At 39.2% G+C, this 27,865-nt stretch overlaps 4 protein-coding genes across 4 annotated transcripts; 1 reads left to right on the top strand and 3 right to left on the bottom strand.

Moving 5' to 3' along the window:
• The first annotated feature begins 2,585 nt into the window (after positions 1-2,585).
• Positions 2,586-5,552, top strand: hmox1a (heme oxygenase 1a). Its single transcript, XM_020937913.2, has 6 exons — positions 2,586-2,697; positions 2,780-2,829; positions 3,015-3,126; positions 3,820-4,035; positions 4,359-4,631; positions 5,034-5,552. The coding sequence occupies exons 2-6, from the start codon at positions 2,780-2,782 to the stop codon at positions 5,202-5,204; spliced, it is 822 nt and encodes a 273-aa protein (XP_020793572.1). The 5' UTR covers positions 2,586-2,697; the 3' UTR covers positions 5,205-5,552.
• On the bottom strand, positions 5,541-11,491 carry mcm5 (minichromosome maintenance complex component 5). The gene is made up of 16 exons (XM_020937924.2): positions 11,175-11,491; positions 10,522-10,648; positions 10,309-10,437; positions 10,063-10,235; positions 9,331-9,486; positions 8,957-9,126; positions 8,713-8,884; positions 8,461-8,572; positions 8,187-8,330; positions 7,630-7,695; positions 7,376-7,552; positions 7,187-7,299; positions 6,980-7,108; positions 6,677-6,819; positions 6,475-6,602; positions 5,541-5,812 (listed from the first exon to the last, which is right to left on the bottom strand). Exons 1-16 carry the CDS (start codon positions 11,345-11,347, stop codon positions 5,711-5,713), a joined length of 2,214 nt encoding a protein of 737 aa, XP_020793583.2. The 5' UTR covers positions 11,348-11,491; the 3' UTR covers positions 5,541-5,710.
• A 1,063-nt stretch (positions 11,492-12,554) lies between these two features.
• On the bottom strand, positions 12,555-16,705 carry gcat (glycine C-acetyltransferase). The gene is made up of 9 exons (XM_020937766.2): positions 16,408-16,705; positions 15,396-15,526; positions 15,217-15,318; positions 14,778-14,924; positions 14,295-14,449; positions 14,133-14,215; positions 13,696-13,867; positions 13,158-13,279; positions 12,555-13,080 (listed from the first exon to the last, which is right to left on the bottom strand). The coding sequence occupies exons 1-9, from the start codon at positions 16,622-16,624 to the stop codon at positions 12,929-12,931; spliced, it is 1,281 nt and encodes a 426-aa protein (XP_020793425.1). The 5' UTR covers positions 16,625-16,705; the 3' UTR covers positions 12,555-12,928.
• A 434-nt stretch (positions 16,706-17,139) lies between these two features.
• tom1 (target of myb1 membrane trafficking protein) lies at positions 17,140-25,867 on the bottom strand. The gene is made up of 15 exons (XM_055153075.1): positions 25,695-25,867; positions 23,626-23,710; positions 23,467-23,545; positions 23,079-23,228; positions 22,855-22,989; positions 22,635-22,769; positions 21,926-22,042; positions 21,646-21,779; positions 21,470-21,565; positions 21,285-21,421; positions 21,162-21,207; positions 20,989-21,052; positions 19,923-19,985; positions 18,026-18,065; positions 17,140-17,696 (listed from the first exon to the last, which is right to left on the bottom strand). Exons 1-15 carry the CDS (start codon positions 25,744-25,746, stop codon positions 17,602-17,604), a joined length of 1,428 nt encoding a protein of 475 aa, XP_055009050.1. The 5' UTR covers positions 25,747-25,867; the 3' UTR covers positions 17,140-17,601.
• Between the last annotated feature and the right edge of the window lie 1,998 nt (positions 25,868-27,865).

The raw sequence follows: 27,865 nt of genomic DNA, 5'->3' as shown, positions 1-27,865 counted from the left end.
GTGCTAGTTACAGTTTGTCCATTACGAACACCATGTTCAAGCACAAGGGTGTCTACCAGTGCATGTGGCACCAGGACGCCTTAGGCCAAAGGTCAATGATGACTTTTTCGTTGTGTCATCTGACCTTCGGCCGTGTCAACTGGTCACCACCTGGTTGTGAGTTGGGTCTGCTGGCGGACGAGGAAGCTGGAAAGACCTGGCAGGCCCAAACTAATGTGACCCCAGACCTTCGGGCTGCAGCCAGGATTTGGCACATGGATTTGGCCCAAGTTAGCTCCCTCCCTTAGTGCTCACGTGCTTAGCGCTCCTAGCTGATCAAGCCAGCAACATGTATTTTTTGTCTCCTCAATACTTTCATGGCAGACAAACTAGACCAGGTGATCACTTTTAGAGGTCAAACTGTACATTTCTAACTGAAAATGGTCCCTAACAATATTGTTGGGTTTCAGATGATATCACTACATTCTATAGTCCAATATTATTTAATGTGAGGGTTAGCTAAAATTAATGTTGTTCAGTTGCGGATTTTTGTTGGAAAATAGCATGATCTTGAGTCTAATCAATAATAGAACTGATCAGGTTCAATACATGGGAATTTACCTTTCCAATATTTAATGGAAAAGTACAAAAAACAAACAAAGAAAACTGTTTTGCTTTGCTTTTCAACAGGGAAATCTGGCCCTTGCCCCCTGTCTGTGAGTATGACATTATCACAATCTAGGACCTGAAAACTACCAATATGTGCATGACCGATATGTTACAACCATGGCCCCTGAAAAGGAGAATAATAAAACAAAAACATGCAGAGTTTTAGTTTATGTAAATAATACCATTAGTATTAAGACCAAGAGTGATTATTTTACCTAAAAGGGACTGACTGGTCAGGCAGTCAAATAATTGGACAATATAGACTTCCTGTCTAGTGGTGGATTGTCCAATCTGTCCATTTTGGGATAGCCCCCACCCTCTCAGGTATCCTTGCTGACAGGACAATGGTGGCTGATGATGGGTCAAAGGTAGATGAAAACATGATTCTGAACAGAAAATTACCAATGACCAATTAAGAGTGTTGTTATTAAATAGTAATACATATTTTTGCTAAATAAACTTGATTTGGAGCCAATGGGCCAGCCACTGATTAACATTAATGATGACTGATATTAATGATGATTAATATTAATGATGACTGTTTTCAGAGCTCATTTACTAAACTAATATCTTACAATGTGTCTGTGAGCTTCAGGATAGATTTTAAAGTTCTTTTATTGGTTTATAAAGCTCTTAATGGTCTTTGTCCTATTTATTAATCTGATCTGATTTTATCATATGAGCCTTCTCGGACTCTGAGGTCCTCAGGTAGTCATCTTTTAACTGTCTCAAGAGTCCAAACTAAAACTCACTGTGAGGCATCAGTCATTTTTAACAGCACCCATCCGTGGAACAGTCTACCTGAGGATCTGCGAATGTTCGTATATTTTTTTTTTTTAAAGTAAACTCAAAACGTATCTTTTCAATTTAGCTTTTAGTTGAAGGTTTTACTTGTTTGAAATTATTATTATTATTATTATTATTATTATTATTATTACTATAACCTTTAGGAGCTTTATGTTTTAGTTTAAATTGCTGTATATATGGATGAAACAGTAGGGTGGGGGTGGGGTTGCTGTTGTTTTTAGTCATTGTCATGTTTCTGTTACATGTGAAGCACTTTGTGCTACATTTCAAATGGATGAAAAGAGCTATACAAATAAAGTTTGACTGATTGATTGATTGACATTGTCAATATGTATGGCTGTAGCATTGGCTGGATATTACAGTTATGGGGCTATCAATACAATATCCATCATAAAATGTAATGCAATGATAATTTTGCCAATGTACCACAGAACCTTAGGGGAGGAGATCGACTTCAGCAGCTTTTACAATGTGAGTCTTACCAAATCCATGAATGAACAACCTAGGATTAAATGAGGAAATAGTCCTCTTATATTATCTGTAACAACTGGATGGCCTGTTTTTGTATTTGCCATTGTTTATTTCATATTCACTTGGGTATACTTGTTCTTGTGTAGATGGTAGATGTATGTCTTGCCAGATTTTCTATATATGAGCATGCGCCACTCTGTCCACAGGCCATGGTTTACAGGTGATCTGAGTCCAGACTGGTACATGCTCATATTATGTGATGCATCACTTTCCTTCATTATAATGTTTGTATATATTTTTGTATGGGTGATTTGTCAAATGACATGAAATAAAATTATAGCTAAGCATACCGGAGTGTTTCGGAGCTCTTCTTTCACCTTGTAAATGTATATTTAAGTACTTTTTATACCCATTACACATATTAGTACATAAGATTTTGGACATATGCAGGGGAAGTATTGAGGAACAAAAAAGTCTTTTATATGTTTTTACATCTTATACCTCACATTAAATGATGAAGCTTGTCAAAGCAATCACTGGCTAATGCATTTAGAATGTTTTAAAGAGCTGTGTCATGCTTTGAGCTTCCGCCTCCAGTTTGCTTGATCATGTTTAGTTGTAGAACTTTGTGACACTGGTGTCAGCAGTTCCACTTCCCCAGTCAGTCAGCAGCCTGTTTCGGAGATATAAAACTGGAAAATAGAACAGCTCAATTCACAGCTCACATCACCTCCAACTCCCACACTCTGAGAAGAGAGACACCAGGCTAAGGTGATATGAATCCTCTGATGTATGGTTATATTTATACTCTACTACTATTGTGTGTGGATTAAATTAAATGTTGTTTTTGTAGATGGAACCCTTGAAAAGTGCAAGAAAAGTTGACTTACAGGAATCTGGCAGGTAGGCAATATGTGTTTTGTTTGGATATTACTTTTAAATTTGGACTGTGAATGAAGACTACAATGTTTTGTTTTTTTTATGTCAGACCATACAAAATGCATAAGAGTGAATGAATGTTAGTCTGTGTACATAACTTGCTGACTACTGTTGCCCTCAACCAAGCTGACCAAATGGCTTTGTTACAGTGACCTGTCAGAGCAGATTAAAGTTGCCACTCAGGAGACACACGTGAGAGCGGAGAACGCAGAACTTATGACCAGTTTCCAGAAGGGACAAATCACTCGGACACAGTACAAGGTAAATCACCATGCTCCACAGTTCAATTCATATTTCCTGTGTTCTCACCGATTTCTAAAAGGCACTTTGTTTTGTGTTTAAGCTGGCATCATACATAAAGTTTAAGGAAATTATTTTTTTCTTTCTCCTAAAAAAGGGCAATAGAGCTGCACTCTGGTTGCCTGGCCAACCAAAACTACATCCCGTAGACATCTATAATAGAAAATACAGATTTTATTATTCTGCTCAGATGGTTTGTGATAAAATTCAAAATAATATGCAAAAACAGAGCTTTAACAAAAATTGGTACCTTTCAAATGCAGGTCCTTATCTGTTGGTATACAAAATAATATAACTGTCTCATAGTAAAACTAAACATTTTATTGGTGGGGTACTTAATCATTCTGTGAGAAGCCTATTTCTTTGGGTTGGGGGGTCATAGATGGGGGATTTTATTGCCTAAAAGAGGGAACAACAGAAAAAGGTTGAGAACCAGTGGGTTAACTTGTAGCATCTAAAAAGCTTATTTTAAAAACATTTTGGAGCAGGAGGTAAATTGTGTAATGATGCTATAGTGGTCAACCCTGAGATACCATCTGAAATTCAGGGTTTAAGAAGACATTGATGTGTGTCAGTTTGTTATTACACTAAACTTTATTCTAATGAAGGAAAAAAAATATTAAAAACTGATGTATTGTGATTTTTGTACCACAGGTTCTGCTGTGTTCTCTTTATGAGATCTATACAGCGCTGGAGGAGGCTTTGGACAGAAACTCCTCTCATCCAGCTGTGGCTCCCATCTACTTCCCACAGGAGCTGGACCGTACTGAGGCTTTGGAGAGTGACCTGGAGTTCTTCTTAGGTCCACAGTGGAGGAGCAAGGTCATTGTTCCAGCCGCCACTCACCGATATGCACAGAGGCTACGAGAGGTAAGACATATGATTTTCATGTGATGAAGGGGTGACTGTGGTAATTGTTCTTAGTTGAACTCTGCCCTAAAGGAGAAGTGAAAATTCAGTTGAGTAATGGTCAATGTAAGAGATGATCAGCCAGTACACTGATTCTTCAGCATCACTTACAGTGAATAAACTGGCTTAGGCCTAGACTATGGTAAATGGTCAAATTAAATACAATAAAAATGACTAAATTTTCTTTATTTTGCTTGGTTTTGCTGTCATACAGAAAACCTTTTTTTTTTTAAATTAGCTAATACCATAAATTTTAATAAAGCTAAAGATTTCCCTCCTTGCAGGTTGGTAAGGAGAAGCCAGAGCTGTTGGTGGCCCACGCCTATACTCGTTACCTGGGAGACCTTTCAGGTGGTCAGGTCCTGGGGAAGCTTGCTCAAAAGGCCCTGAATCTGGAGGGCAAAGATGGACTCTCTTTCTTCTCCTTCCCCGGAGTGAGCAGTGCCAACCGCTTTAAGCAGCTGTACCGGAGCAGAATGAACAGCATCGAGTTGTCGGAGGAGCAGAGGAAAGAGGTCCTACAGGAGGCTGTGGACGCCTTTAACTTTAACATCCAGGTCAGATGACTAACAATGAGCTCACTGTTCACTTGGAACATTCAGTTTGTATTGATGGATATTAGAAATATTAAGTAATCAAATACAACTAAAAATCCACATAGATTAGATGTCTGTGGCAAGATAATTCTCTGGAACTGTTATAATTCTAATTGCAAGCCTGCGCAGGTTTAGGTCCCGCTTAGAAGTTTAGTTTTAATTGAAATTTCGTTCTGGCACTGTCCTTATGCTAAAATATTGAATGTGCCAGAAAAATGTAGTTGGATCAATAAGCAAATTCTTACATTTCACCAAATTATACTGTGAAATGTTCCTAAAGTGCTCAACATATCACAAACAGCTGCTGAAAAATACTTTTTATACTGTTATCATAATGTAATAAGGAATTATTTTTATTCCCAGGTTTTCGATGACTTACAGAAAATGCTGAGTGTGACATCTGAATCTTCAGAGAAGCCCCAACAAACATCTCAGAGGGCCCCCTTCTACTTCCCCCCTCCCTCTTCTTTGCAGCTCACTGTGGGGCTGTGTGTGGGGCTGTTCACTGTAGGCATTGGACTGTATAACTTTTAAATGAAACCAGTAATTCGGCACAAGATGCACTTTATGATGTTTTAAGATATTTTTTACTAATCAAACTAGTTGGATCCAATGAAAAATGTATTTAAAATGATTAATTTAATTATGTATAACTGTTATTCAATCAACAAATTAGCAGCTTAATCTAAGGTTTTAAAACATTTACCATAAGTCAAACTAATTACATTCCTAATATTTTGAGAAAGCTTGTGTACAAGATGAAGATAGATTTGTAATGCTTTGAATGCTTTTACTAACAACTGACAATTAGCTTACATAAATACAGAAAGTATTTGATTAAAATGTGATTACAGCTATAAATAAAAATAATTTATAACTGTATTTTTCAACACTTTATTACCAAAGATTATACATTTATAACATTTTTTCATACAAAATAATTCACCACATTTTTTTTTTTTAGACAGTAATTTCTAAGAATGCTCTGTTGGCATAATAAGCGCAAATCAGACCTATGTACATGACCATGGCTTGAGTGACTACTTGACTCTGTAGAGCACCTTCCTCTGCATACGGTGCTGCATCTCGCCCCTCCTCAGCATCAGGTGCAGCACTTTGTAGATGGCGTGCTCTGGGTATTTCTGCACAAGAACAAGATGTATATAGTAAAAAGAGATGGGGAGGGGGCACTGTTTGCACTTGGGGGCTCCTAAATTACCAAAACAAAAATAATTACATCCTTTGATTGGTCATGGTAAATTAGCAACTTGACAGGAGAACCACATCTCACGTTCCAAAAATATGCTGATATAGTAGTTTTATAAAATAAACCTTATGTTTTCTTAACCACTTGTGTCATTTAAAAGGGCCTATATCACACTATTTTCTGAACTGTTATAATGGTCCTTCCTCATCACAAATTACCAGGCCTTAAGACAAATTGGACCCAGTGCCACTTCATTGCCACTCGGGTTCAAGTGATTATTCACATGACACCACATGACACTAAATATATCTAATGCTGAATATGAAGAATATGTTTCCTGTTTTCGAGTGCATTTTAATTCTGCATATGGGAAGATCAATGAATAGATCACAGCATTACAAACAAAAAAGCTCACAAGAGTCAATTTTGTGTAATATATGAAGTAAATACCTAATCACTGCACTATAAATATGTATTATCTTGTTAATGTAGGCAGAGTTAAAAGTGGGATAGATACATTATCTGAGGAACAGCTGTCTCCATAGAGCCTGTAGTGCCCTCTAGTGTTTTTTTAATTTTGATCTTGATGTAACTCACCTGTTTGGTAAAGTCCTGTACAATGCTGTGTTCAGAAACCTGAGAGCCAATGGCAAAGCGTCTCTTGAGCTGCTTCTCAATACGAGACAGCATCTCCTGGTCCTCCTGACTGGTGAAGCCCTCCACACCTGCACAAAATCATCATGTATGTCAAAAGCATGTTAAAAGTAGTCAAACTAAACTGAACAGGCCAAGCCCTCACCTGAAAGGCTCCCTGACAACGCAGCATCCAGGGTGGAGACCTGGAACAGCCGAAGAGCCTCGTCCACCTCCTCTTCTCCTGCCACCGCTTGCAGCTTCATCTTAGCCAGGGACTCTGCGATGCGCACTACTGCCTCCAACTGCCTGTAAAAACCAAACACGCATTGGTCAGTATAAGTAATGTGTAGTAATGAAGACAATGTCTATACATTAACAGCCATCTACATTTCAAGATCAATACTTATTTGGCACCTGCAATGTGCATTTAATTCCATGTATGAGACAAGTGGTAAAAAGTAAATACCTGACAGTGATGGGGATTGAGGGCTTCTTGTCACTCTCACGTTCATGTTCTCTGGCTCCACTTCTCATCACCACATATCTGTTTTTCAGCTTCTCTGCAGCTGCCGCAGACAGACGAGGACCACATTTTCTGCAAAAGTAGAAGGTGGAGCGTTACAAAAAAAATCCTTCACCTACTTTGAAGGATTTGAGGCTATAATCCACTTACGCTCTGGCATAGGCAATGTATTTCTTAAATGTGGCCAGTGGGATTTCACCTTCCACCCCCTCAGTCTGTGTCTGAGCACTCAGATGGACGTTCATCACATGACGAGCCAGAGTCTGGAAACAAGAGCATCAATTGTTAGAACTATAGAACATCTTTTTGTGAATAAACAAATTTTGGGCTCCAGCTGACCATGTCTCTGTTCTGGTCGTGATGGTCTTTTATGATAAAGATCATGTCAAATCGAGACAAGATGGTGGGCATGAAGTCAATGTTATCCTCTCCTTTGGTGTCATCCCATCGACCAAATACAGAGTTAGCAGCAGCCAGCACTGAGCAGCGAGAGTTCAGTGTGGTCGTGATACCAGCCTAAAAAAACGAGACACATTAGAACCTAGTCTACAGGTCTACAAATACTTAACATCTGCTTCTTAGTGATTGAATACCTTGGCAATTGAGATTGTCTGTTGCTCCATGGCTTCATGAATGGCCACTCTATCATCTTCTCTCATCTAAAAAGGACAGCAAATCTTTAAAGGGCGTATATTATGCAAAATTTACTTCTGAGCTTTTAGCCATGAATGAACATTGTTACCTCCTCAAAAACATACATGGACTTGTGTTTCTTTCACACATGTTTAAGTAATGCTTTAATTTGTCTATCTACAAAGCTTCTGCCTTGTGATGTCAAAAAGCAGTAGGTTTCAACTTAACAGCTACTTTTTACCTTCTGTTCAGCAGAGATTGGCAATTCCAGGACTGAACTCATCCAAATAATTTTAGTGAAGGTGTATGGAGTTTGAAAACACAGTGGAGCACATCCTGTATTACTACATGACATCACAAGGTGAAACAGGATTTTCTGTTTAAGAGCTCTGCCTAAATATGCAGGTATGTTTTTGAAGAGGAACATAACATAGATCAGAAAATAGCGTAATATGGGCACTTTAATTACAGTCATTCTTTTCAGTCCAGTAACCAACATAACAGAGCTCTGTTGTACCTTGTCAAACTCATCAATGCACACCACTCCTCCATCTGCCAGGACCATGGCCCCTCCCTCCATGATGAAGCCTCTGGTGTTGGGATCCCTGAGGACAGAGGCCGTCAGACCAGCTGCACTGCTCCCTTTACCTGAGGTGTACACCTGATGATAGACACAGGTTTTATGAGATTTAAAGTAGAAGAAACACAAAAAGTAACAATACAAACAAGTGTCAGGCCTTTATCGGAAAATTCTGCCCCAACAGTTTATACAAAAATAGGAAAGAACTTACCCCAATAGGAGAGCACCGCTCAACAAACTTCAGCAGCTGGGATTTGGCTGTTCCAGGATCTCCCAACATCAGCAGGTTAATGTCTCCTCTGCGGGTTAGGCCATCTGGAAGTCTACAAAAGGAGAAGAGGCTTTTAAAATTAAGATTGTGAAAAATATAAAACCCCTGCCTGGTATATTTTAGTACTACTCAAAAGCACATGGCCTTATGAGACACTGTAGAATTTAAATCCATTTTTTTCCTTCCTCTGACCTTTTCCTTGAGCCTCCAAACAGTAGACACGTGATGGCCTTCTTCAGATCATCACTGCCATAGATGGAGGGAGCAATTGAGCGGGCCAGAGCGTTGTACACATCAGGAGTACCTGCCAGCACCCTCAGCTCCTCCTCCTCCTGGGGCGTCACAGAGCCAGTGGCACCACGACCTGTCAACAGAAAAAACTCTCATCCTCCTTCACAACACACAAGATAATACAAGAGTTACTGTCTGATCTTACCTGTGCCCTCAGTGTCTACCTGGATGCCCACAACCCTAAGGTAAGATGCTCTGATGCCCACTCCCGCAGCCTTCTCTTTGCCTTTGCTCTTAGCAGCGGCCATTTTCTTGATAGAGTAGATTCCTTGGATGGTCACTCTGTTTCCTGGTACCACTCGGTCACACAAGTACCTGACAACGAAGAGCCCCAGTTAGACCATTTTTATGATAGATCAAACTACTCACTGCATAAACACCAATATTCATTTTATTGGCGTGCAAGTTATATTTTACACAACTAGATAACATGTAGGTTGATTATCAAAATAATAAACTTAGTGGACTAAACGGCATCATTTAAAAACAGTGTCAGTCTACTTGAATTCTCAACCTTACCGGTCACAGTAGAGCTGCAGGTGCCGGGGCATCTCTCCGTGAGGAACAGCATCTGGAGACTCCTGGAGCCGTAGAGTCTGGAAGTCCACGCACACACAGCGGTCCGGGATGATGAAGTACGGGTCCATAGGGCACTTTACTCTGCCTGCGTTTTCCCTGAAGAGGAGAGAGTCAAGTTATAAAATTGACATTTTCCTTGACCAGGACAAAAAGGCGTAAAGACAATTATGGAAATTCTGCGTAATCACACCTTTCTATCCATTTCAGTACAGAAAGCACCTTAAAAAGATATGACTTTTTCCTTTAGCTCTGGCTGATATGTTTGCTAGTGTAATGGTTAAAATCTAATCAAGAACAATGCAACAGTAATTTTGTAATCCTGTGTTTAACTGCTGAATCAAGTCAAGGCATGGGACAATATAGAAAACTGTTGTCACGATTATCATGGCCAAAATAATTGCGATGAACAATTACATCACAATCATTATGAAAGTTGTTGACAGTTTAAAAATGTGAAAACAACAATGATCTAGAAGAAAACATCATAAATAGGTATTGTTTTTTTCTGCACATTCTGATGATTTATGGCGTTTCTATTTGTTGGTGAATATCACGATTATATAAAATGGCACACAAATGATTATTGTCTACCCTTTTTAATCATGATAAAATTGTTTATTGTGCATCCCTAATCAAGTCTCCTTTCTGTGTCTTTAGTGCATTTAGACTCACGTGTTGCATTTGCGGGGCAGAGCATAGCCCTGCAGACCCGGGGGCAGGGGGATGTTACTGATCACATTGCGACAGCCCCGACACTGCAGACAAACTTTTGTAGCTTTTGCCTTCACTGGTGTGGCTGAAATGATGATACCGTGGACCTTCACCAGACGGGACACCTGCTCAGACTACACAAAACGCCAAATGTTAGGGTTGAATGAGAAAAAACTGCAAGAACAAGAGCAAAACCATCGTAATTACCTTGAGGTTTCGGATGGATGCATGGTGGGCGTCACTCTTGAGCATGACCTGGATGTCCTGTACGTTCTCCTCTTCCACAGGACGAGGGCGGGTCACTTCATCTGCCACCTCCCGAGCGGCCTCCTCCAACTGACGAACACACATTAAGTTTATTCCACAAAACATTAATTAGATACACACAGTGCAACTCAGCAGGCAGGTGTTGGCACTGACCAGAGGCAGGTTTTCGGTGGGTAGTTTGTAGAGACAATCCGACAAATCCTCATCAAAGCTGGCCAGGTCCTCCATCTCCACCTCCACCCAGTATTCCCCCAGAGTGTAGTGCCGTTTCAGCTCATCTCTGTGCAACATCAGGCAAAAAGGTTAGAAAGACTCTGCATAATAAAATAACGATCGACTGTACAATAGGACGAGTGATTGCTGTATATGGATTTTAATAGAACAAAAAAGCTATAAAAAGTACCTATAAAGTATACATTATTTTTGTGTTTTAGTAATTTTTAAGCAGCTTGTCTGTATTTTACCAAAACAAATGACAATTTATGCCTCTCTTTACTATTGGCAGGTATTGAACTGGTCAAAAATAGGGACATCTGGGACATTTCTTGGATAAAACTGGGACAAATCACTGATTGTGGATAAACCTGCTGGGACAGGGGACACAGGACTCAAAACTGGGACTGTCTAGGGTAAATAGGGACGACTGGTCAACCTATGCGTGAGGATTTTATTGTTAAAACATTACCCCACAATGGATTGAATGAATGCTCTCAGTAGGCCTGCTCTTTGACAAAGACGTGCGCACGCAGATGGATAGTGCTGATCGTCCAATATTAACACGCATTGTATATTAAGCTGGCCCTTACCTGTATTTGTAAGTGAAACCGGTTCGGTCCGTACCGACCCTAAACTGTCGGAGAAACTCTCGGAACCGCTTTTTGATATGAATCCTTTTCTGTCCTCCTTCGTCCATCCCGTGGCCATCTCCTCCGCCAAAGTTGTCACTGTAGTACACTCCAGGATCATCAAAACCAGACATTTTCAACCAGCTCGTGTGATGGAAGTGGAGTTGCGAAAACCGAAGTGTTTTTCCTTAAAAAAAAAAAAGCAATAATCATACAGCGTGCACAGATCTGTAGTGGAGATGCTGCTGCTGTTTCGCGGCAAAGTCTCGTCTCTTTCCGGTCTGTTTCCCGCGAGGAGCTCCAGACCCCGCCTCTCTGCACTAATTTCATTGGCTAAAAAACAAAATCCTCCTTCTATTGGTCAGAAGTTTATATCAGGGAGTGTCGTATTTGAGGAGGTGGGGTTTGTACACAGCAGTGGCGCGAAAATGACATAAGTAGGAGGAAGAGTGGCATGGTGGCAAACAAAAGGGGATATCACAACCAGAGTAGATGTGAAAAAATGTAATGTGAAGTAGATGTAATGTGAAGTAGACTTAATAGGAGAGTGACCAGATGTCCCTATTTACCCGGGACAGTCCCAGTTTTGAGCCCTGTGTCCCCTGTCCCAGTAGATTTATACAAAACCACTGATTTGTCCCAGTTTTATTTAAGAAATGTCCCAGGTGTCCCTATTTTTGACCAGTTTAATCTAAACCAGGTCTAAATCAGGACTACATCAAGTGTAAAACAGGGCTATCACAATTTTTTACTAATCTAACCCCTGCCAACAGTAACGAGGAGAATAAACTGTTATTTGTTTGGCCAAAATACAGAGATCCATTGCTTGCGATTGCCCATAAAGCAAAAAAAATGCAGTGACAGAAGCCTCTCAGATTATGACTGACACAAAAATGCACAATGTGACATGCTCTTTTCAGTTTTATTTATACCAACCATCCCAACCCAGGTGTGTCCCAGTTTAGAATTTAGAAAATATGGTCACCTTACTTATTAAATTATTAAATATAATATGGATTTGATTTAAACATGTTTTCACTGGGTTTTTCTGATCAAAAAGTTTATTCCAGTGAAACAACATATTGCTTCAACACTGCTCCCGTGAACAGTAAAATTTGATCGTCTCATTTCTGGACCTTTCTGGATTATTTAAATGACATGTAAACCTCAAAATCAAAGTAATCAAAGAGGCCATCATCAGAAATAAATCTAATTATTTTCCTCTTCACATCATTTCAATAGTTTTATAACTCCAAAAATCTGACAATAAACATATTTGTGTCTACAATGTAACCAGTCAGCCACTATAGTAGCTTCATCAAGCAGATCCAAAGGTACAGATATTTTTTATAATATTTTTATTTAATGGTGGAATACTGACAAGTTAGTTCACAATTGTTTTTAACATGATTCAAAAGCAGCCTTTCATCTAAGCATAAAATCATTCATGTAAACTTTATTATTACAAAATATATTAAATTCAGTCTTGAGTATAATCACACCCATAGGAAATGAATCCTTCATGCTGTAACTTCTCACTTCCAAGTTGTTTGCAGTTTTCAAGTTAAATAGCCCTTGGTTGACCTCAGCAGTTGTAAAGACTATTAAGTTAGGGTTGTAACTATTTCCATAAAATCATTCACAAGTCATGAGTAACAATCATCGATTTGCAAAAACATATGTACAACATTCACAGTAACTTATTTGATTTTGATTCAGGAAACCACTCCATGTTTTTTGCCTGTTTGAATGAAGGCATCAACGCAGTGGTCAATGTCGTCATCTGTGTGAGCTGCAGAGATCTGGACACGGATCCTGGCTTTGCCCTTTGGTACAACCGGGTATGAGAATCCAATCACATACACTCCTACCGAGGGGAAGAGTCATCATAATCATACAGTTTCAAACATTTAAATTCACATATTCGGTTTATAACTATCTGACCTAGTTTGAGCATGTCGTCAGCCATAACAGAGGCCAGCCGTGCATCTCCCAGCATAACAGGACAGATGGGGTGAGCTGTGCCAGCGATGGTGAAGCCTGCAGCTGTCATCTTGTTTCTGAATCTGAAACAAACAAGAACATTTGGTGTATTAAAAAAGTCAAAAGTGGAAAAATTATGTTTGATTACAGCTGAGTCACATAGTTTAGGAAAATATATGGATATCACTCTACCTGGAAAAACATTGAAATTATATTCTAATCTAATAAAAAAAGACTAATGGCCACTTAAATAAACAAGAGAACATCATGCATTTAAATAGTGCCTTGATGTAGCCAGTGTGCAATAGCTTTTGGTGGTAAATATTCTCACCAAAAGCATTCTAATCTTTAATTACAATGCAAACACTCTAATGCACTATGCAGAATCCTGTAGTATTATGTAAAAGAGCATGTGACAAGGTCTCATGAGTAGGAACATTAACCCTATTCGTGTCAAACAAGGCAAAGTGGTCAGGGCACCATAGCCAGTGTACTGTACCTCATAGTTTTGGCAGACATACTCTGTGCGATCTCATTGGAGGCAAGCAGCAGCTCCACGGCCTTTGTGGCACAGCCCACCACAGGAGGGGGCAGAGAGTTAGAGAACAAGTAAGGACGGGACCGCTGTCTCAGAAGATCAATCAGAGGCTTTGGACCAACTGTGTAACCACCTGGACAAAAAGCATTTTTCCAGTTTGTATTTTTTTTTTTCCAAACACCATTCATTCATAGCACATAATGAGGTGCACTTCTGGAGGAGCTGGACTGCCTAAGTGCCTACGTACTTCTGCAGGGTTCAGGTATTGCATTGCCTCATGCTACCAATGGTGATACTGATGTGAAGCTGAATATAATCAAGATGGGCTTTGCAGTTCTAGTACACCTGTTGTTGTTTGAACACTAAATCCACAGTCTTTCAAGAAATGTACATCTTACCAGCAGCTCCTCCAAGTGCTTTTCCCAATGTGGAGTTTATGATCTGAACTCTGTCCATCACTCCCAGAAGCTCATCTGTTCCTCTGTCAACAAGAGAGTTGCATGCTTATTATTAAAGAGAACATGCAAAGTTTCACAGTATGTCTTACATTCACCACATACCTGCCCCTTGGTCCTAAAAACCCTGTGGCATGACATTCGTCTATGAACACCATAGCGCCATACTGTTCCGCCAAGTCACAAATTCCTGGTAGAGGAGCCACGTCCCCATCCATAGAGAAGACTCCATCAGTGACTACAAGGCGCATACGGGACGACTGAGGAGGAGATGACATTTTAACCAACTGTGAGTAATAATAACAATCAATTTATGTGTGCACCTTTTTGATAACTTTTTTTTTTTTGTTTGGTCGGTTGCAACAAAACGGATTTTCCCTTGGGGATGAATGGAAGTAATTAGGATTATAATAATTAAAATCACCCCAGGAGCCACACCAGCACATTAAGAAGAGCTTAATTGAAATACATAAATAAATAAACATTGAATCGGAGGGGTACTTATAGTAAAAGATACACCTTTCTCTGCATAGGTTTGTTTTGTGTATTTTGTAAACTTGTACGCAAAATGTATACAAACACACCCACCTGAGCCTCCTTGAGTTTGGTTTCCAGATCGCTGAGGTCCATATGTTTGTAGCGCAGCCTTTTGGCTCGACACAGGCGGATACCATCAATGATGGAGGCGTGGTTTAGTTCATCAGAAAGGACTGCATCATCTGGACCCAGCAGCACCTTGAAATGTGCACATATATATGAATTATACTTAGTTTTACATTAATCCGTCTTTCACCAGTCCAGCATAGAGTAGGGCTGTCAAAACAATCAAATGTCAGATATTAATTGTTACAAACAAGTGTAAAGACTAGATAATTAAGAGGTATCACCACTGATGTGTCCTTTAACAGAGCACAGTTGAACCTTCCCTGAATAGTTTCTGAATTGTTTTAGAATGGTCTTGACTCTTGATCTATACAGACAGAACAAACCTTTTCTTTAGTATCATGGCAAGACTAGCACACAATACCTCAAACAGCCCAGCATTGGCATCAAAACAGCTGGCGTATAAGATGCAGTCTTCCCTTTCATGAAACTGGGCCAGTTTCTGCTCCAGATTTTTGTGTAGGTCCTGAAAATGAAAGCATACCTTAATTTACTGACATAATGACGATACGACTGGTGTTAGGAGAATAATGCCAATCCCACCTGTGTGCCACAGATGAATCGGACAGAGCTTAGTCCTGCTCCATAGGCCTGCAGAGCCTCCACCCCAGCCTGTACCACCTCAGGGTGACTGGACAAGCCCAGGTAGTTGTTAGCGCAGAAATTTAATATCCCTGAGAGTAACAGTGAGTGTTGTGTTATGAAAAACAAGTTTAGAACATATTGAAAACAATGGTGAAATAGGCTAATAGCAGAACAATGAGAATGTGGCTTGAACAAAGCATGTAGCTGTGACATCCAGAAGAATTGAACTGGGTGAAGGTCATGGCCTGAACCAAAAGCCTATTCATAATAATTTGCCAAAGGTTCATCCTGAAATGTAAACACTGGCAGACTGGAGTTAGACAGACAGCTGACTCAATACAATTGCAAATTTATGGAAACAGCACTTTCTTTTAGATCAGAACAATGTTGATTATGGTCTGTCTGAGTCAACTACACCAACTAGATAGATGCTGTTTAAGCAGGTAAACCTAAGAGAAACTGTTTTACATGTACCACTGATTGTACTTAAGTTTCTTCTGGAGTATCTCAGGGCCATGTGCCATCATTACACAGTACAAACTTTATTGATTATAATGAGTTCAGTTCCATGCTACAGCAGTCAATATTAGCCTTTTGCAGGTTTGTAACCAGTTTAATCATTGTTCAGTCCAGGGTTAGGCCTACTACCATTTAGACTAGTTTTAGAGAGACAAGCCCTAGTGGTACTTGGGATACTAATATTTAACAACGGGGTACTTGTGTAAACACTCGTCTATAGAGATAAAATTACAAGTTAAACAACAGCACAAAAGTAACTCTTGTTGTGATGAAAATGTATATCAACCGCAAATATACTAACATACTATAGACTGCAAAAATACTACAGTTCAATCTCAAGTTCACAAAGATAAGAATTTGGCAATCTACAAAAGCATGGTGCGTTCAAGGACATCTGTCGTCACGCTATTTATGTCAAATGCACGCTGCAAAAGCTCCTCTGTAAACCTACCGCCACTGCTGCCGTCCACGTTGATATGTGGACCCTGTTTCGAGGTGATGACCCGCTCCCCCTTCCACGTCCCGGCTACGCGGATTGAGTCCAGCTCGGTCTCCAGTAAAGCCCTGGCTTCTGATACCGCCGAATAACTTCGGATCAGACTCGACACTGAGGGCCGGAGCACCCCTTGGGCAGGTTTAAGCAAATTTACAGCTTTTCGAAAAGACATTACGGGAAAGAAAGTTAAATGTTTCAGATGACAAATGAAACGTGGAGGAGGAAAGCTTACAGTAGGTGTTACGATGCGTGAGTGTACGTAAGAAGGGCGTCGCGGGTCTGGCCAATGAACAGCAAGAAGACGAACCACGTGGTCTGTAATGTCCAATCAAAGTGCACTTAGTGTTTACTTACGCGACATCCAGAAAGGCAGCAACGTGTTGCTTTTTATAAATAGTAATAAAATAATAGCTCTGCTCTCTCAGGTGGTTCTTCTCCTTTAGAAATTATTCAAACATTTTATTTACAGTATGAGGTCAGAAGATGTACTATTGTTGGATTCATTTCTTGTAGTGGAGGTTTTGGGTTTTGATTGGGAATCATTTAAATAAAATAAATACAATAAAATAATGTAATATGCAGCATATGCAGGAGGAAAGAAACTATGAAGTAACATCACTCAAATGTATTCAACATTTGGGCGTAGTACTAGTTAGTGGTGCAATGACACAATCATAAACCCAAACATCCAGTTAATCACTTAAGTTTAATATTACAGTTTTGATCATACCTCCTTTTTACAGGAAAAAAAGCATAATCCCATTAGAACCATTACGATGCACAAGCCAGTATCAAAATACTTTTGTTCAAGCGCCTTCTCTTGACAGTGATGCTACTTTGACAAGGTCCTTTTCTTCAGTTCATATCTTGACAATATATATTTCACAACATAAGACATAATTTTTAAAACTTGTAACAATATCCTATGTTCATCACCAGCAGGAATGTACAATATAAAATGTGCAAAGTTTGCATTACACATAGCTTCCACATTTGAGTCACATTTGATCAGATACAAAACCCTTTCCTTTAAGTAGTGTTCCCCTTTAGTCTTTCATGGGCAGCTCTGCCCATGTTATATGTGCCTTGAAACCAGCGGATAGTGTAGGAGCTTCATAAGTACTGTTAATATTTAGCAAGAAGCAGAAATCAGGACTCTGATGTGCTCTGGTCCTGTGAGGAAGATCGAATGGACGGGAGGCGATCTGCCACTTTGGCTCTTTCTGCTAAAAACTTGTCAAACTCTGTAAATGAGAAAGCAGGCGTTTATAGACACTTGACTGAGTTAAGAATACATTAATAAGAGCTGCAATTATTTTAAGAAACACTTCCCATCTATTCATGAGTCACCACATTTTTCCATTCTCATTTTTTGTTAACAAGTCATAGCTCTAGTTTTTTATGCCTAATCTTGTCTATGCCAATAGAAGAGAGTAACAAATGATGGTGGCTGCTGTTTTAAGAGGCAACTAAACTATACAACGCACTGGATGTCACACAAGGCATTATTCAAGCTACAATACCAATCCTTACTGTGACTATAGTGACTTCCACTAAGCTGTTGTATTCTTACCTTCACTGGTAACACCATCTGAATCTTCATAGTCGTCATACTACCCATAAAAAGAAAACACACTTGTTAAGAACAGCACAAAGGGGCTGTCAGTGTTTTATGTTTTACAAAGTACGTCAGGTCCATATCAGCGAACTTTACACTTGTTCATCAAATAAAAGTACAGTGCAGTAACACATTCAGAATAAGTTTGCAATAGAATTGATTGTAACCTCTGAATCAAACATCAGATTTATTTTTATACTGCACCAATACATCCTAACAAAATACAAGATAAAACCATTGTACTGTATGGAGTAAGAAAGCTGTCAGAAATATTTGTGTGCATGGGATAGAAATCTATGCATATTTGGGAAATCTGTGCATATTTGGCTGTAGTTGAGAGTAAAATAAATATTCTTAAACTCTCGAATGAGTCCAGTCATATGTAAAATATATCGTGTGTATTTTATCCATCAGAATACTAAATGAAAAGTTACAACATCAAGAATTACAATCACGAAATGAAAATGTATGATTACACTTTTTTCATTACAAATAAGAATTCACAGACACACCTCTACTGTCAAAAATACATCAACACTTCACAGGCATTATTTATTGAGCAGAAGAAACATTGATTGTTTTAATCCTGTTTTAGTCCTAGTTCTGTCCTGGTTTAAGTCCTCCTGGTTCAGTCCTGGAATCAGTCCTGGTTTAGTCCTGGTTCAGTCCTGGTTCAGTCTGTATGTGGCACAAAAGTCTGGCGGTTTCTTTTGCTGAATAAATATGCCTGTGAAGTGATGACATGTTTTTGACAGTAAAGTCGTGTGTGTGAATTCATATTCGTAAATTTTCATTTTGTGATTGTAATTCTTGATGTCGTAACTTTGCAATTCGTATTCCGATGGATAAAATACACACAATACATTTTATGTGCGACTGGGCTCATTCAAGAGTTTACAAATATTTATTTTATGCTCAAACAAAATATGCATGGATTTCCCAAATATGCACAGATTTCTATCCTATGCACACAACCATTTCTGAAAACTTTCTTACTCCATAGTACTGCCTAGGGATGGGCATGATTAATCGATTAATCGATAATTGATCATTAAGAATTTCATGGATTACGTTCATTTTAATCGACAAACCGAATGTAGGTTGCTGTGCGTAGCGTGACCAAACGGGTCCGTACATGTAGCTCTCTGCACTCAGAAAGAGCGAGCAAACACAAACAGTCGGTCAGTCTGCAGCGTATTTAACGATGACTTGTACAAGAAATTCCACGCTTTCCGTTGCGTTCGGGACAAGTGGGAGTCCATGTGCACAGTGTACAAAGCAGCACATATGTTTCGGTGTTCAGTGGGAAAAAATTTTGCCAGGTGAGAGTCGCGCAATGTCGATGACGAGGACCCACCTCCCTCCCCCCGTACAGTGTCCTGGTTTTGACAAACGCAAATATGGTCACACTAACCTGTATTCCACTGAGTCATGTCTTTTAATCCAACAGAAGTTGACCGCATCAGCGACACAAGAGCTGTACTTTTATCTTCGCTTAGTTTCTGCAAATTAGCGATGCGGTTTTAAGTTTCGTTTTTGTGAGAGTTGCGCAAAACTGCGTTAAACACATTATAATGTCAAACGGATTGATGTGGCTCTAGAGTCGTTACGGTTTATGTGTCGTAAAGTTGAATTTATGTATGCAGGTTAGTAGTGCAGATAGTAATAATAATGATGATCATTTTAATATAAACACGTTAATGATTAATCGATAATCGATCGTTAATTCTTCCGACGATCGATTAAGAAAATTTCATCGAATGCCCATCCCTAATACTGCCATAGATAAAAGCAAGAGTACACTTTCCTCCCACACTCTTTCTATTGTGCTTATTGGTGCAAAAATACTCACCTCATCTTCCAGTGAAAGCCATTTCTCAATATCATCCATAACATTTGCTTGGCTTAGGGGAATCTAAGTAAGAAGTAAATAACCAGCTTTAGAAAAAATTTAAGCACTTTGTACAAATTATGAAAACAACCACAAAAGTAAAAATCATACAAAATCATCCAACAGTGCAGATGTGTGGCAAAGTCATGCTTTCATGGCTAAAAACCCAAAGAATAAACACCACATTTAAAACATGCAGTTGCAGTACACATGCATCACTGTAAGATGAGTGAACAGAAAGCACCCAAACTAAAAGTAAATCATGAGAAGATGTGACTGAGAATACACCAGGCCACGCCACACAGTGTGAACAGACCCACCATTCCCCTCTTAATCATCCAATCTAACTTTGGGGAGGAGCTGTTGGTAGAAGCAGGGCTCTCATCCTTGGCGCAAGATAGAATAGAGATAGACAGTCAGCCTGATCAGATCTGACCCCATGCTAATCCATAAAGTAATTCATTGTTGATTTTTTTAGATGTCTAATCAGACTCCAGAAACATTGAAAGGTTTGTCTTCACTCTATGCAACTCCCAACCATAATTCTAGGAAAGGCTTTAGACAAATGCAGATTAGATAAGATTATGTATTTTTTCTCAGGGAAATCCACTGTTTGTGTTTGATATTAAGATGCATAACTCTGTATCCAGACTAAAAAAGTATCATTACCATTACTTTAATCCCATTTTGAGGTTTAGTTTACTGCCCTTCATTGGGATGTGTGCCCATAATAGACTTTAATGGTCATGGATTTCTTACTTCCTGTTTGTACAGTTAATGGGAACAAGAAACGCTGCTGTACGTCTTTTCTTCAATTTGTATTCTACAGAACATAAAAATCGAGTTCACTTTACCGTATATTATCCACAGACATTGAAAAGTGGATATAATTTATTAGACACAATGTTAGTATTACAAAAGTCAGAAAGCACAAAATCAACCATAGTTAGTGTAAGTGCTGATACTGTATCTTGTGACTAAGATTGTAAAAGGGCATGACTGCAAATATTATGGTAGATTTACTTACAGCTCCACTTGGATGTAGTCGACTGGCATGAGTCAAGGCATCAACTGCAACTTCACTCTGCTCACTAAAAAAGAAACAATAAAGTTTTTTTTTCCTTGCCAAGATAACATTCTGCTGGTACAGTAAATTAGCCACAGCCGTCTGAGTTACTTCAGCCTTCAGGATATAATTACCTTGTTCTGTGCAAAAGTGCATTTAGGTCTTCTGCTTCACTTGTGCCTAGAACAAAGATTATAAGGTAAAATTGTGCTTAATTGACATTAGTGGTTTAAAATGCAAGTAAGAGGTGTACATACTGAGTCTAGCCATCTGCCCACACAGACTGCCGGACTGTGATTGGCTGTGGGAGCTGTCACTCTCTGCAGACGCTGCTCCTGATTGGATACCTGACTCAGGCGTGAGGTTGAGGTCTGCAAGGTTGACATATGTGCTCCTGGAAAAAAAGACAACACAAACTGAATACATTTAAAGACATACTAACACACAAGTGGGCACAGTCTCACAATAGCTCACAAAATGGGAATGTATTTTTACCTTTTGTGTTTCATGTTGTCCATTTGTTATTCTCCTTTCAAACCTGAAAAATGAATAGCCTCCTTAGTTACAGTAACACATATGTTTTGAAAAAAATGGTGGATAGTGTAGTCTTTGTTGGACCTGTGGTATCGGCTAAAGGCAGTATTCATCTCATCGTTGGTCGCTAACAGCTCTTCAATCAGCTTCTCCTCACTCAAACGGGGCACCACCTTCACGATCCTCTCCTGCATCTCCTTACAAACACTGTACAGCTGCTAATGACACAATAACAAAGCATGTGTGGGCGGGGGGGCGTTGGCAGGTCGATGTGACACAGTAGTATGATATGGAAGATCAGTTAAGGGAAGAGAAGAGTGAAGTGATAGAACAGCAGGCTGAAGATGAATATTTGTGGTAATACCTCCAGTAGCTCCATGTCGGCCTGTTTCACTGTGACAGGATCTAACTGACTCATCATCTCAGACATGGTGGTCAGGTTACTCCTTACCACTGCCAGCTCAGTCTTCAGCTGCTGCACCTATACAAGCACATTGAATCCGTTACAGTAGAGCAAAAACTCTGACAGACAGACTGAGCCATAGGCTGGTAAAATACTAAAATTACCCCATGCATATATGCTATTTGAATAAAAGCAAAAAGATGACAGCTTGAAGAAGTCAGTGTAGTTAAAAGGACCAGTGTTTACAAATTGCAAAGTTGCCAAAAAGCTGTGGCTGTTATATTGATGTTCTCTCTGATACAAAAAAGAAATGATTGATGACTAAAATCTCACTAGAATTATTGCACAAATTGGTTCAAACTGCCACGAAAAAAGACTTTCAAGGTGTGAAAATCTTATTATTCAGTATTCAGAGCCTATTAGTTTTGTAGTTTAACACAAAATACCCTAAACTAGCATAATCTGTCTTCTTTAAGTGTTTTTTAAATCTTCTTGCAACAAGTATACATACATTACAGTAAATTTATTGTATAATAGTCTACAAATGTGAACCAGTGAGAGAGAAAAATGAGAAAAAGAGCTCTGGCTTTATAGTCTCAACAGCAAAAACCCTCTATCCCCCATTAAAGCTGAGAGTGAAAAGCAGAGGTGAATAGAGAAAGCCCTTCACCTGGCTGGGTGTGTAGGCATTATTTTCCTCTTTGGCGTGTTTGAGCTGAATGCTCTGTGGTTGCTGCAGTGGGAGTTTGGTGGATATAAGACCAGCATGCAGAGTAGTGACAGTAGGCCCATTCCCCGGAGAGGTCTGGCAAAGGTCCCCAAGAGAAGAAAAGATTTACAAAACTACAGTATCAGCACAGAGAGTGAAAAAGAGGAAGCCATGTTTTCACCTCCTTGTGATTTTGGCGTGAGCTGTATCCTTCCAGCTCCACTGACGGAAACTCGAGTCCTTTTCTACGCAGGTCTTCATACACAGAGACCACACCTGTCAAGTCGGGCGAGCTGCGGAATGCATCAGCCCACGCCTAAACACACAAAACCACGTCTCATTCATACACTCTCAAGTGCTATGACATAATAGATATCTATATATAAGGTATGTATGTATTTATACCTGAATAATGCCGAGAACTCTATCATGAAGCACTGCAGGCGGGTTATTTCTAGGGATTATTGACCGGACCAGAACACCCTCTATAAAATCCCTTGTGGTGACCAGGATGTGAAACCTGTAGCCACAGTTTTTTACACACGTTTCTAAAACCTGAAAAAACATAAAGTATATAATGCCAGATAGTAGATAACAGTAAGTGCCAAAAATAATTCTAATAAGATATTTTATTTAATTGTTTGTTGTTTATGTTTCACTCAACCTATAGTAAAAAGTTTTAGCTTTTTGGGTATACACCAGGTAAAGGATTTTATAGTATCCAGTGAATTCCCAACTCAATTTCCTTGTTGATGGGTACAGCTGAATTGTTTGATCAATGAATGTAACTCACAGTAAGTGTCATCATAACCTCCTTAAAGTTTTTATTTCCCACAATTCTCTTCTTTACGGCTCGGACAGCATCTCTTGGCCTGGAATGAGAATATTATCTAATTGATCAGTCTCAAACTGATAAACTTATGGTCATAAATAAATCGAGAAGCCCACCCACCCTTCCTCTGCAGTGTTCACTACATCACAGATCTCCATGTTCAGGGCCCAGTCTTCTGAGGGCAGGCTGGAGCTGGTGGCCTTCTCTGTGGGGAAGACAAATGTGCCAGTGTTATTGTAGTGCTGAGGAATATATGTTTAAGGCAAAGTCATATGATATTACACTGCACTATGTGAAAAGAAGAAAAAAAAGACCAGAAAGTCTCGTACTCAAAAACGTGCTTATTCTGACAACACAAACGTGACAGGTGCATAAAATTGTTTCTAAAATACAAATGCACTGTTTTAGACTGACCTGTCCGAGTGTAGTTAGCTCTTTTTGCAGAATGTTTTCTATAGATTTTAAACATAGATGATTTACTCAATAGTTTTATTTTGGAAATATCTACAAAACTTGAGATATTATCAAATTTTCAATATATCTCTCACTTCTTGTTGGTATGTAGTAAGTCTGCAACTAACAGTAATTTAAGTCAACCATAGTTACAAGTTATTGTTTTGATAAATTCCATTGTATAATTAAGATTTTTTGTTAATTCTTGTTTGACATGTTGATTTAATAATGCTGCTATCTTATATGTGTTTTGGCATGGCTATAGTATGTAACCAGATTGTTTTTATGTAATTACTGAATGTCATTTAGGCTGTATTCCACTGAGTCTGAAAAAGAAATTGCTGCATTTTAGATAACAAATCATGACTCTATCTCCTGCCAGACAGTTACACAATTTAAGGCTGTTGCATTCCATTGACAGCAAAGAAAAAACACTGGGTCATAAATGAAATACAATCAAATATATTCCTGACAAATATAATAAAGATGGTTGACTTTCAGTGGCCATATGATAATTAGAGCAAACTTGGAGTCATTATACATCAACAGATACCTGCACACTGAAAAGGAAATACTGGAGAAGAGTATATAATAATATGTACTGGATGTACAGGAATGAGTTGCTTAGTCAGTCGGAAACAATAATTGATCTGTTGGGACTGCTGAAATGGAATAAGCTGCAAGCATTTACATAGTCCCTTTATACAGGCAGGAGGGTTCCGGGCGATAAGAAACTGGTGATGATGTGAAATTGGCCCATTCACCCTTCACCATAGAGTATACAGCTGAGCAGGCTGAAAGAAGAGGAGACTAAAGTTGTAGTTTCCGAGTGGACATCAAAACTTCAATCCTCTGTGGGATATATGAACAGCCCCTGATCACAACCACTGGACAGGGTCATGAATGCAGCTCAGCAAACATGTTTACAATGGTCCAGCTTCTTACTACACACCCATACCATTATTATTATTATACAGGCCTACTGCCATTTGTAATGATTAAAGTCACCAACAATGAACATTTACAAAGATATTTATTTCTTGTTTTATTTCTCTTTTTACCGATGGGCAGTGTCGAGAATGTGAACAAATATAAGTCTGTCAGTGGTTATGTCCATTGCTGCTGTCACTGTATCAAAATTCAACTTTCTCACACGGAAAAAAGGAAATGTTTTAATTTGGTGAATGTGGACAACTAGGTTATAGCATCTTCTAATGGCGTATCTGAGGAGACTTGAGGTCTGATTCAGCTACATCGGGATATTATTTTTTGCTGTCTCTCTCTGTCTATTTTTCCTCGTAATCTAAATACCATAATGGCGTTTACCATAGTCATGAGGCGACATGATGCCAATAACAATCTAATTTGGGTCAGGAGGATGCAGACCACTTTGTCCGCCCACTATTCGCCGGTAAAGTGGTCTATAATAGCCAGCCAATCAGCGTCGGAATAACTGTCTTTAAGGCCCGCCCACACCTGGTACCGCAATGTCATTGAGTAGCTGCCACGTCAATCAAAGTATAAGCCGACGCGCCTGTCGGGGTTTTTCTTATATTTTTCGGTATTTTCAATTAACTAGAATGATATACATTAATTAAAAACGTTCAAATGTAGTACAATAATCGAATAAGCCCCAATCATTGGGATACAGAAGCAAAATGTCGCTGAAGATGCTAACTCAACATCTCGTTTATTACAATGTAACGCTAAGCTAAGCCCAGCTGGATGTTTCTTACCGATGAGCTGGCCCACCGGAGTGCTGAAAGGGTTGCCCAGAAAGAACTCCATGATGATGGCAGTAAGGACCCAGCTTTGCACCGATCTCCCCGGGCCACGCCGCCGAGAATCAAGCCCACGTCTCCCGCCGCCGCTGTCCTCTGCTGCGGAGACCAGACTGCCCCGCTCCGCCCGTAAGATACAACAAAGTGGGCCACTAGTTGAGCTGCGTCACTTTTTAAAGGGAGAGGACCCTTGAGTGGAGTGGGCTGTCAATATCCTATTATTGATCAAATTACACGAACCACTCTGGCGCTAATGAGGTGGACATGAATCCCAATTTTATAGCCTGACATAAGCCCTCAAATAAAGGTGTAGCCACTGCATACACCTTGGTTGCATAACACTGTGATGGTTAGTCTGGGTGATTCAATCAAGCCTGACTGTCAACATTTTGACCCGACTGGTTCAGTCAGTTTATCTTGATGGTAAACACAGTTTTATTCACGCTGTTAATAGGTTACACTGTGTTGCTAGGTCTTGTCGTGTTTATTATAAAATATTGAGCATATTATCCTAGGCCATAGCCTACAGACCTTCCTAGTCTTACTAACAGGCTTTTTGTTTGGGAAGGCAAGCTTTGTTTGTAGTCTGTTTAAAACAGGGAAGCCTGTAGGCCTATCAGGTCTGAGTCTTCCATAACGCTTAACTTAAGAGTTTTAACTACTGCATGTTAATTAATCTTAACCAAACGGAATAAAAATAGCTGTGCTTGAAAGTGGAATTTGCAGAGGTTCAAAGTTTCAAAGTTTTCATTTGACTACATGGGTGCATTATGTAGCCTTTAACACCTGAAGTAGCCTACCAGGTAATTCATGTAAAAATGCATGTGAATCCCCTTCAACTACAACAAATCATTACTAGCCTACACTAGTTCTTAGTCTTACACCAAAGGAAGTGCATGAAGCATTGATATTATTCCTGTGATTTGAAATAACATATTTTCATATTTCATAATCATATAGAAACAAATAACTAGTAATTGGTAGTAATTTAAAAACCATCAGTAAACCTGAATTAAACCTGTACGCTAAGCAGTATTTCATTTTTATCTAACTGTATATTAAGAGTTTGTAGCATAGGTTTATGTCTTTGTTGATTGCTATGAGGTCAGTGGAGAATTTAGTCTTTCAGAGTTCTTGCAAATAATCTTCATCTGGCTCTTATTGTCATCCACTCCTCTACTTGACGCGTCTCTACTGCACAAATATAAGAAAGTAGTTTCTGGACCTCTCAAAGAAAGCAGCAGTCAGGCTCAAAAGGAGGCCCGTGTTAAGGGTGTCAGTGCATTGTGTCTGAAGCTGGAGAACTCTTTAGTATGAGAAGCACAAATTAACCAACTTTGAATTCCCAGGCTCTTAACTGCAATGAAAAGACAAACTATATAACTACTTCCCGGTTTCTTTCCTCTTTCTGGTGTGAATGATTTATGTTTGTTTTTGTTTTGTATCTAAATGTAAAGTTAATTTTCCCATGATTCTACATGTTTTAGGTTCACAGACACATGGAGAACATGCAAACTCTGCACAAATAGGCCCAACCCAGTCCCGGGACCTTCTTGCTCTGAGGTGACAGGTGAGCATTGCCACTTCAGATTTTTTTCACCAAATATTAATCTTGTAAGCTTTTTCTGCATCACCAGTGTTTTCTAATAGGAAGCACATTAAACATTAAAATATTCAATTGGTCAAGTAAAAGGACATTCCCCGAAACTCTGTGTCTGTGGGAACTTGCCATGTATTCACTATAGTGTCCAATTAAAGAGGGTTGACAGGGACTTTTCTATTCACAGTGTGGAGCTGGCTGATTAGCTTCCTCTGCCACAGAATTACACAGAGCCCATAACAAAGAACAGGTCGGCTGTGACAGGATTTATTAGCTATTGAAGAATATGAGCTGTAACTTTGTGTGTACAAGGCAAACATAAGTGAAAATGGAGTGAGAACAAAACAGCAGTTCATCATAATGTCAACATTGTTTTAATCAAAAGCAATATAATAAATAATAAATAAATAAGTCAAATGTGTAGGACAATAATTCTAAATAGGCTTATTAGGAAAATTAACATCTACATTGATTTCATCCTTGTCTTTTCCTGCACACCTCTAACAGCATTCATGGCGGCAGTCGT

The sequence above is a fragment of the Boleophthalmus pectinirostris genome, unplaced genomic scaffold (assembly GCF_026225935.1).
Source record: "Boleophthalmus pectinirostris isolate CB_2022bp ecotype Guang Dong unplaced genomic scaffold, ASM2622593v1 HiC_scaffold_17, whole genome shotgun sequence".
Lineage (NCBI taxonomy): Eukaryota > Metazoa > Chordata > Actinopteri > Gobiiformes > Gobiidae > Boleophthalmus > Boleophthalmus pectinirostris.
Note: the sequence above shows the minus strand (reverse complement) of the source record. Positions and strands in the feature narration are given on the sequence as shown.

Bases quoted from the DNA above. Each gene is read 5' to 3' on its own strand.
- hmox1a (XM_020937913.2), top strand. From the start codon at position 2,780: ATGGAACCCTTGAAAAGTGCAAGAAAAGTTGACTTACAGGAATCTGGC. The intron at 2,830-3,014 runs GTAGGCAATATG...GCTTTGTTACAG, and splicing joins GACTTACAGGAATCTGGCAG to TGACCTGTCAGAGCAGATTA. The intron at 4,036-4,358 runs GTAAGACATATG...CCCTCCTTGCAG, and splicing joins ATGCACAGAGGCTACGAGAG to GTTGGTAAGGAGAAGCCAGA.
- mcm5 (XM_020937924.2), bottom strand. From the start codon at position 11,347: ATGTCTGGTTTTGATGATCCTGGAGTGTACTACAGTGACAACTTTGGC. The intron at 10,236-10,308 runs GTAATTACGATG...CGTTTTGTGTAG, and splicing joins CATCCATCCGAAACCTCAAG to TCTGAGCAGGTGTCCCGTCT. The intron at 7,109-7,186 runs GTAAGTGGATTA...CTACTTTTGCAG, and splicing joins TACATTGCCTATGCCAGAGC to AAAATGTGGTCCTCGTCTGT.
- gcat (XM_020937766.2), bottom strand. From the start codon at position 16,624: ATGTCTTTTCGAAAAGCTGTAAATTTGCTTAAACCTGCCCAAGGGGTG. The intron at 15,527-16,407 runs GTAGGTTTACAG...TGTTACTCTCAG, and splicing joins CGTGGACGGCAGCAGTGGCG to GGATATTAAATTTCTGCGCT. The intron at 14,216-14,294 runs GTATGTGGTGAA...TCTTGTTGACAG, and splicing joins TTTTTAGGACCAAGGGGCAG to AGGAACAGATGAGCTTCTGG.
- tom1 (XM_055153075.1), bottom strand. From the start codon at position 25,746: ATGGAGTTCTTTCTGGGCAACCCTTTCAGCACTCCGGTGGGCCAGCTC. The intron at 21,208-21,284 runs GTATGTACACCT...TCTTTGTTCTAG, and splicing joins TGGGCAGATGGCTAGACTCA to GCACAAGTGAAGCAGAAGAC. The intron at 17,697-18,025 runs GTAAGAATACAA...TCTCATTTACAG, and splicing joins AGATGGTGTTACCAGTGAAG to AGTTTGACAAGTTTTTAGCA.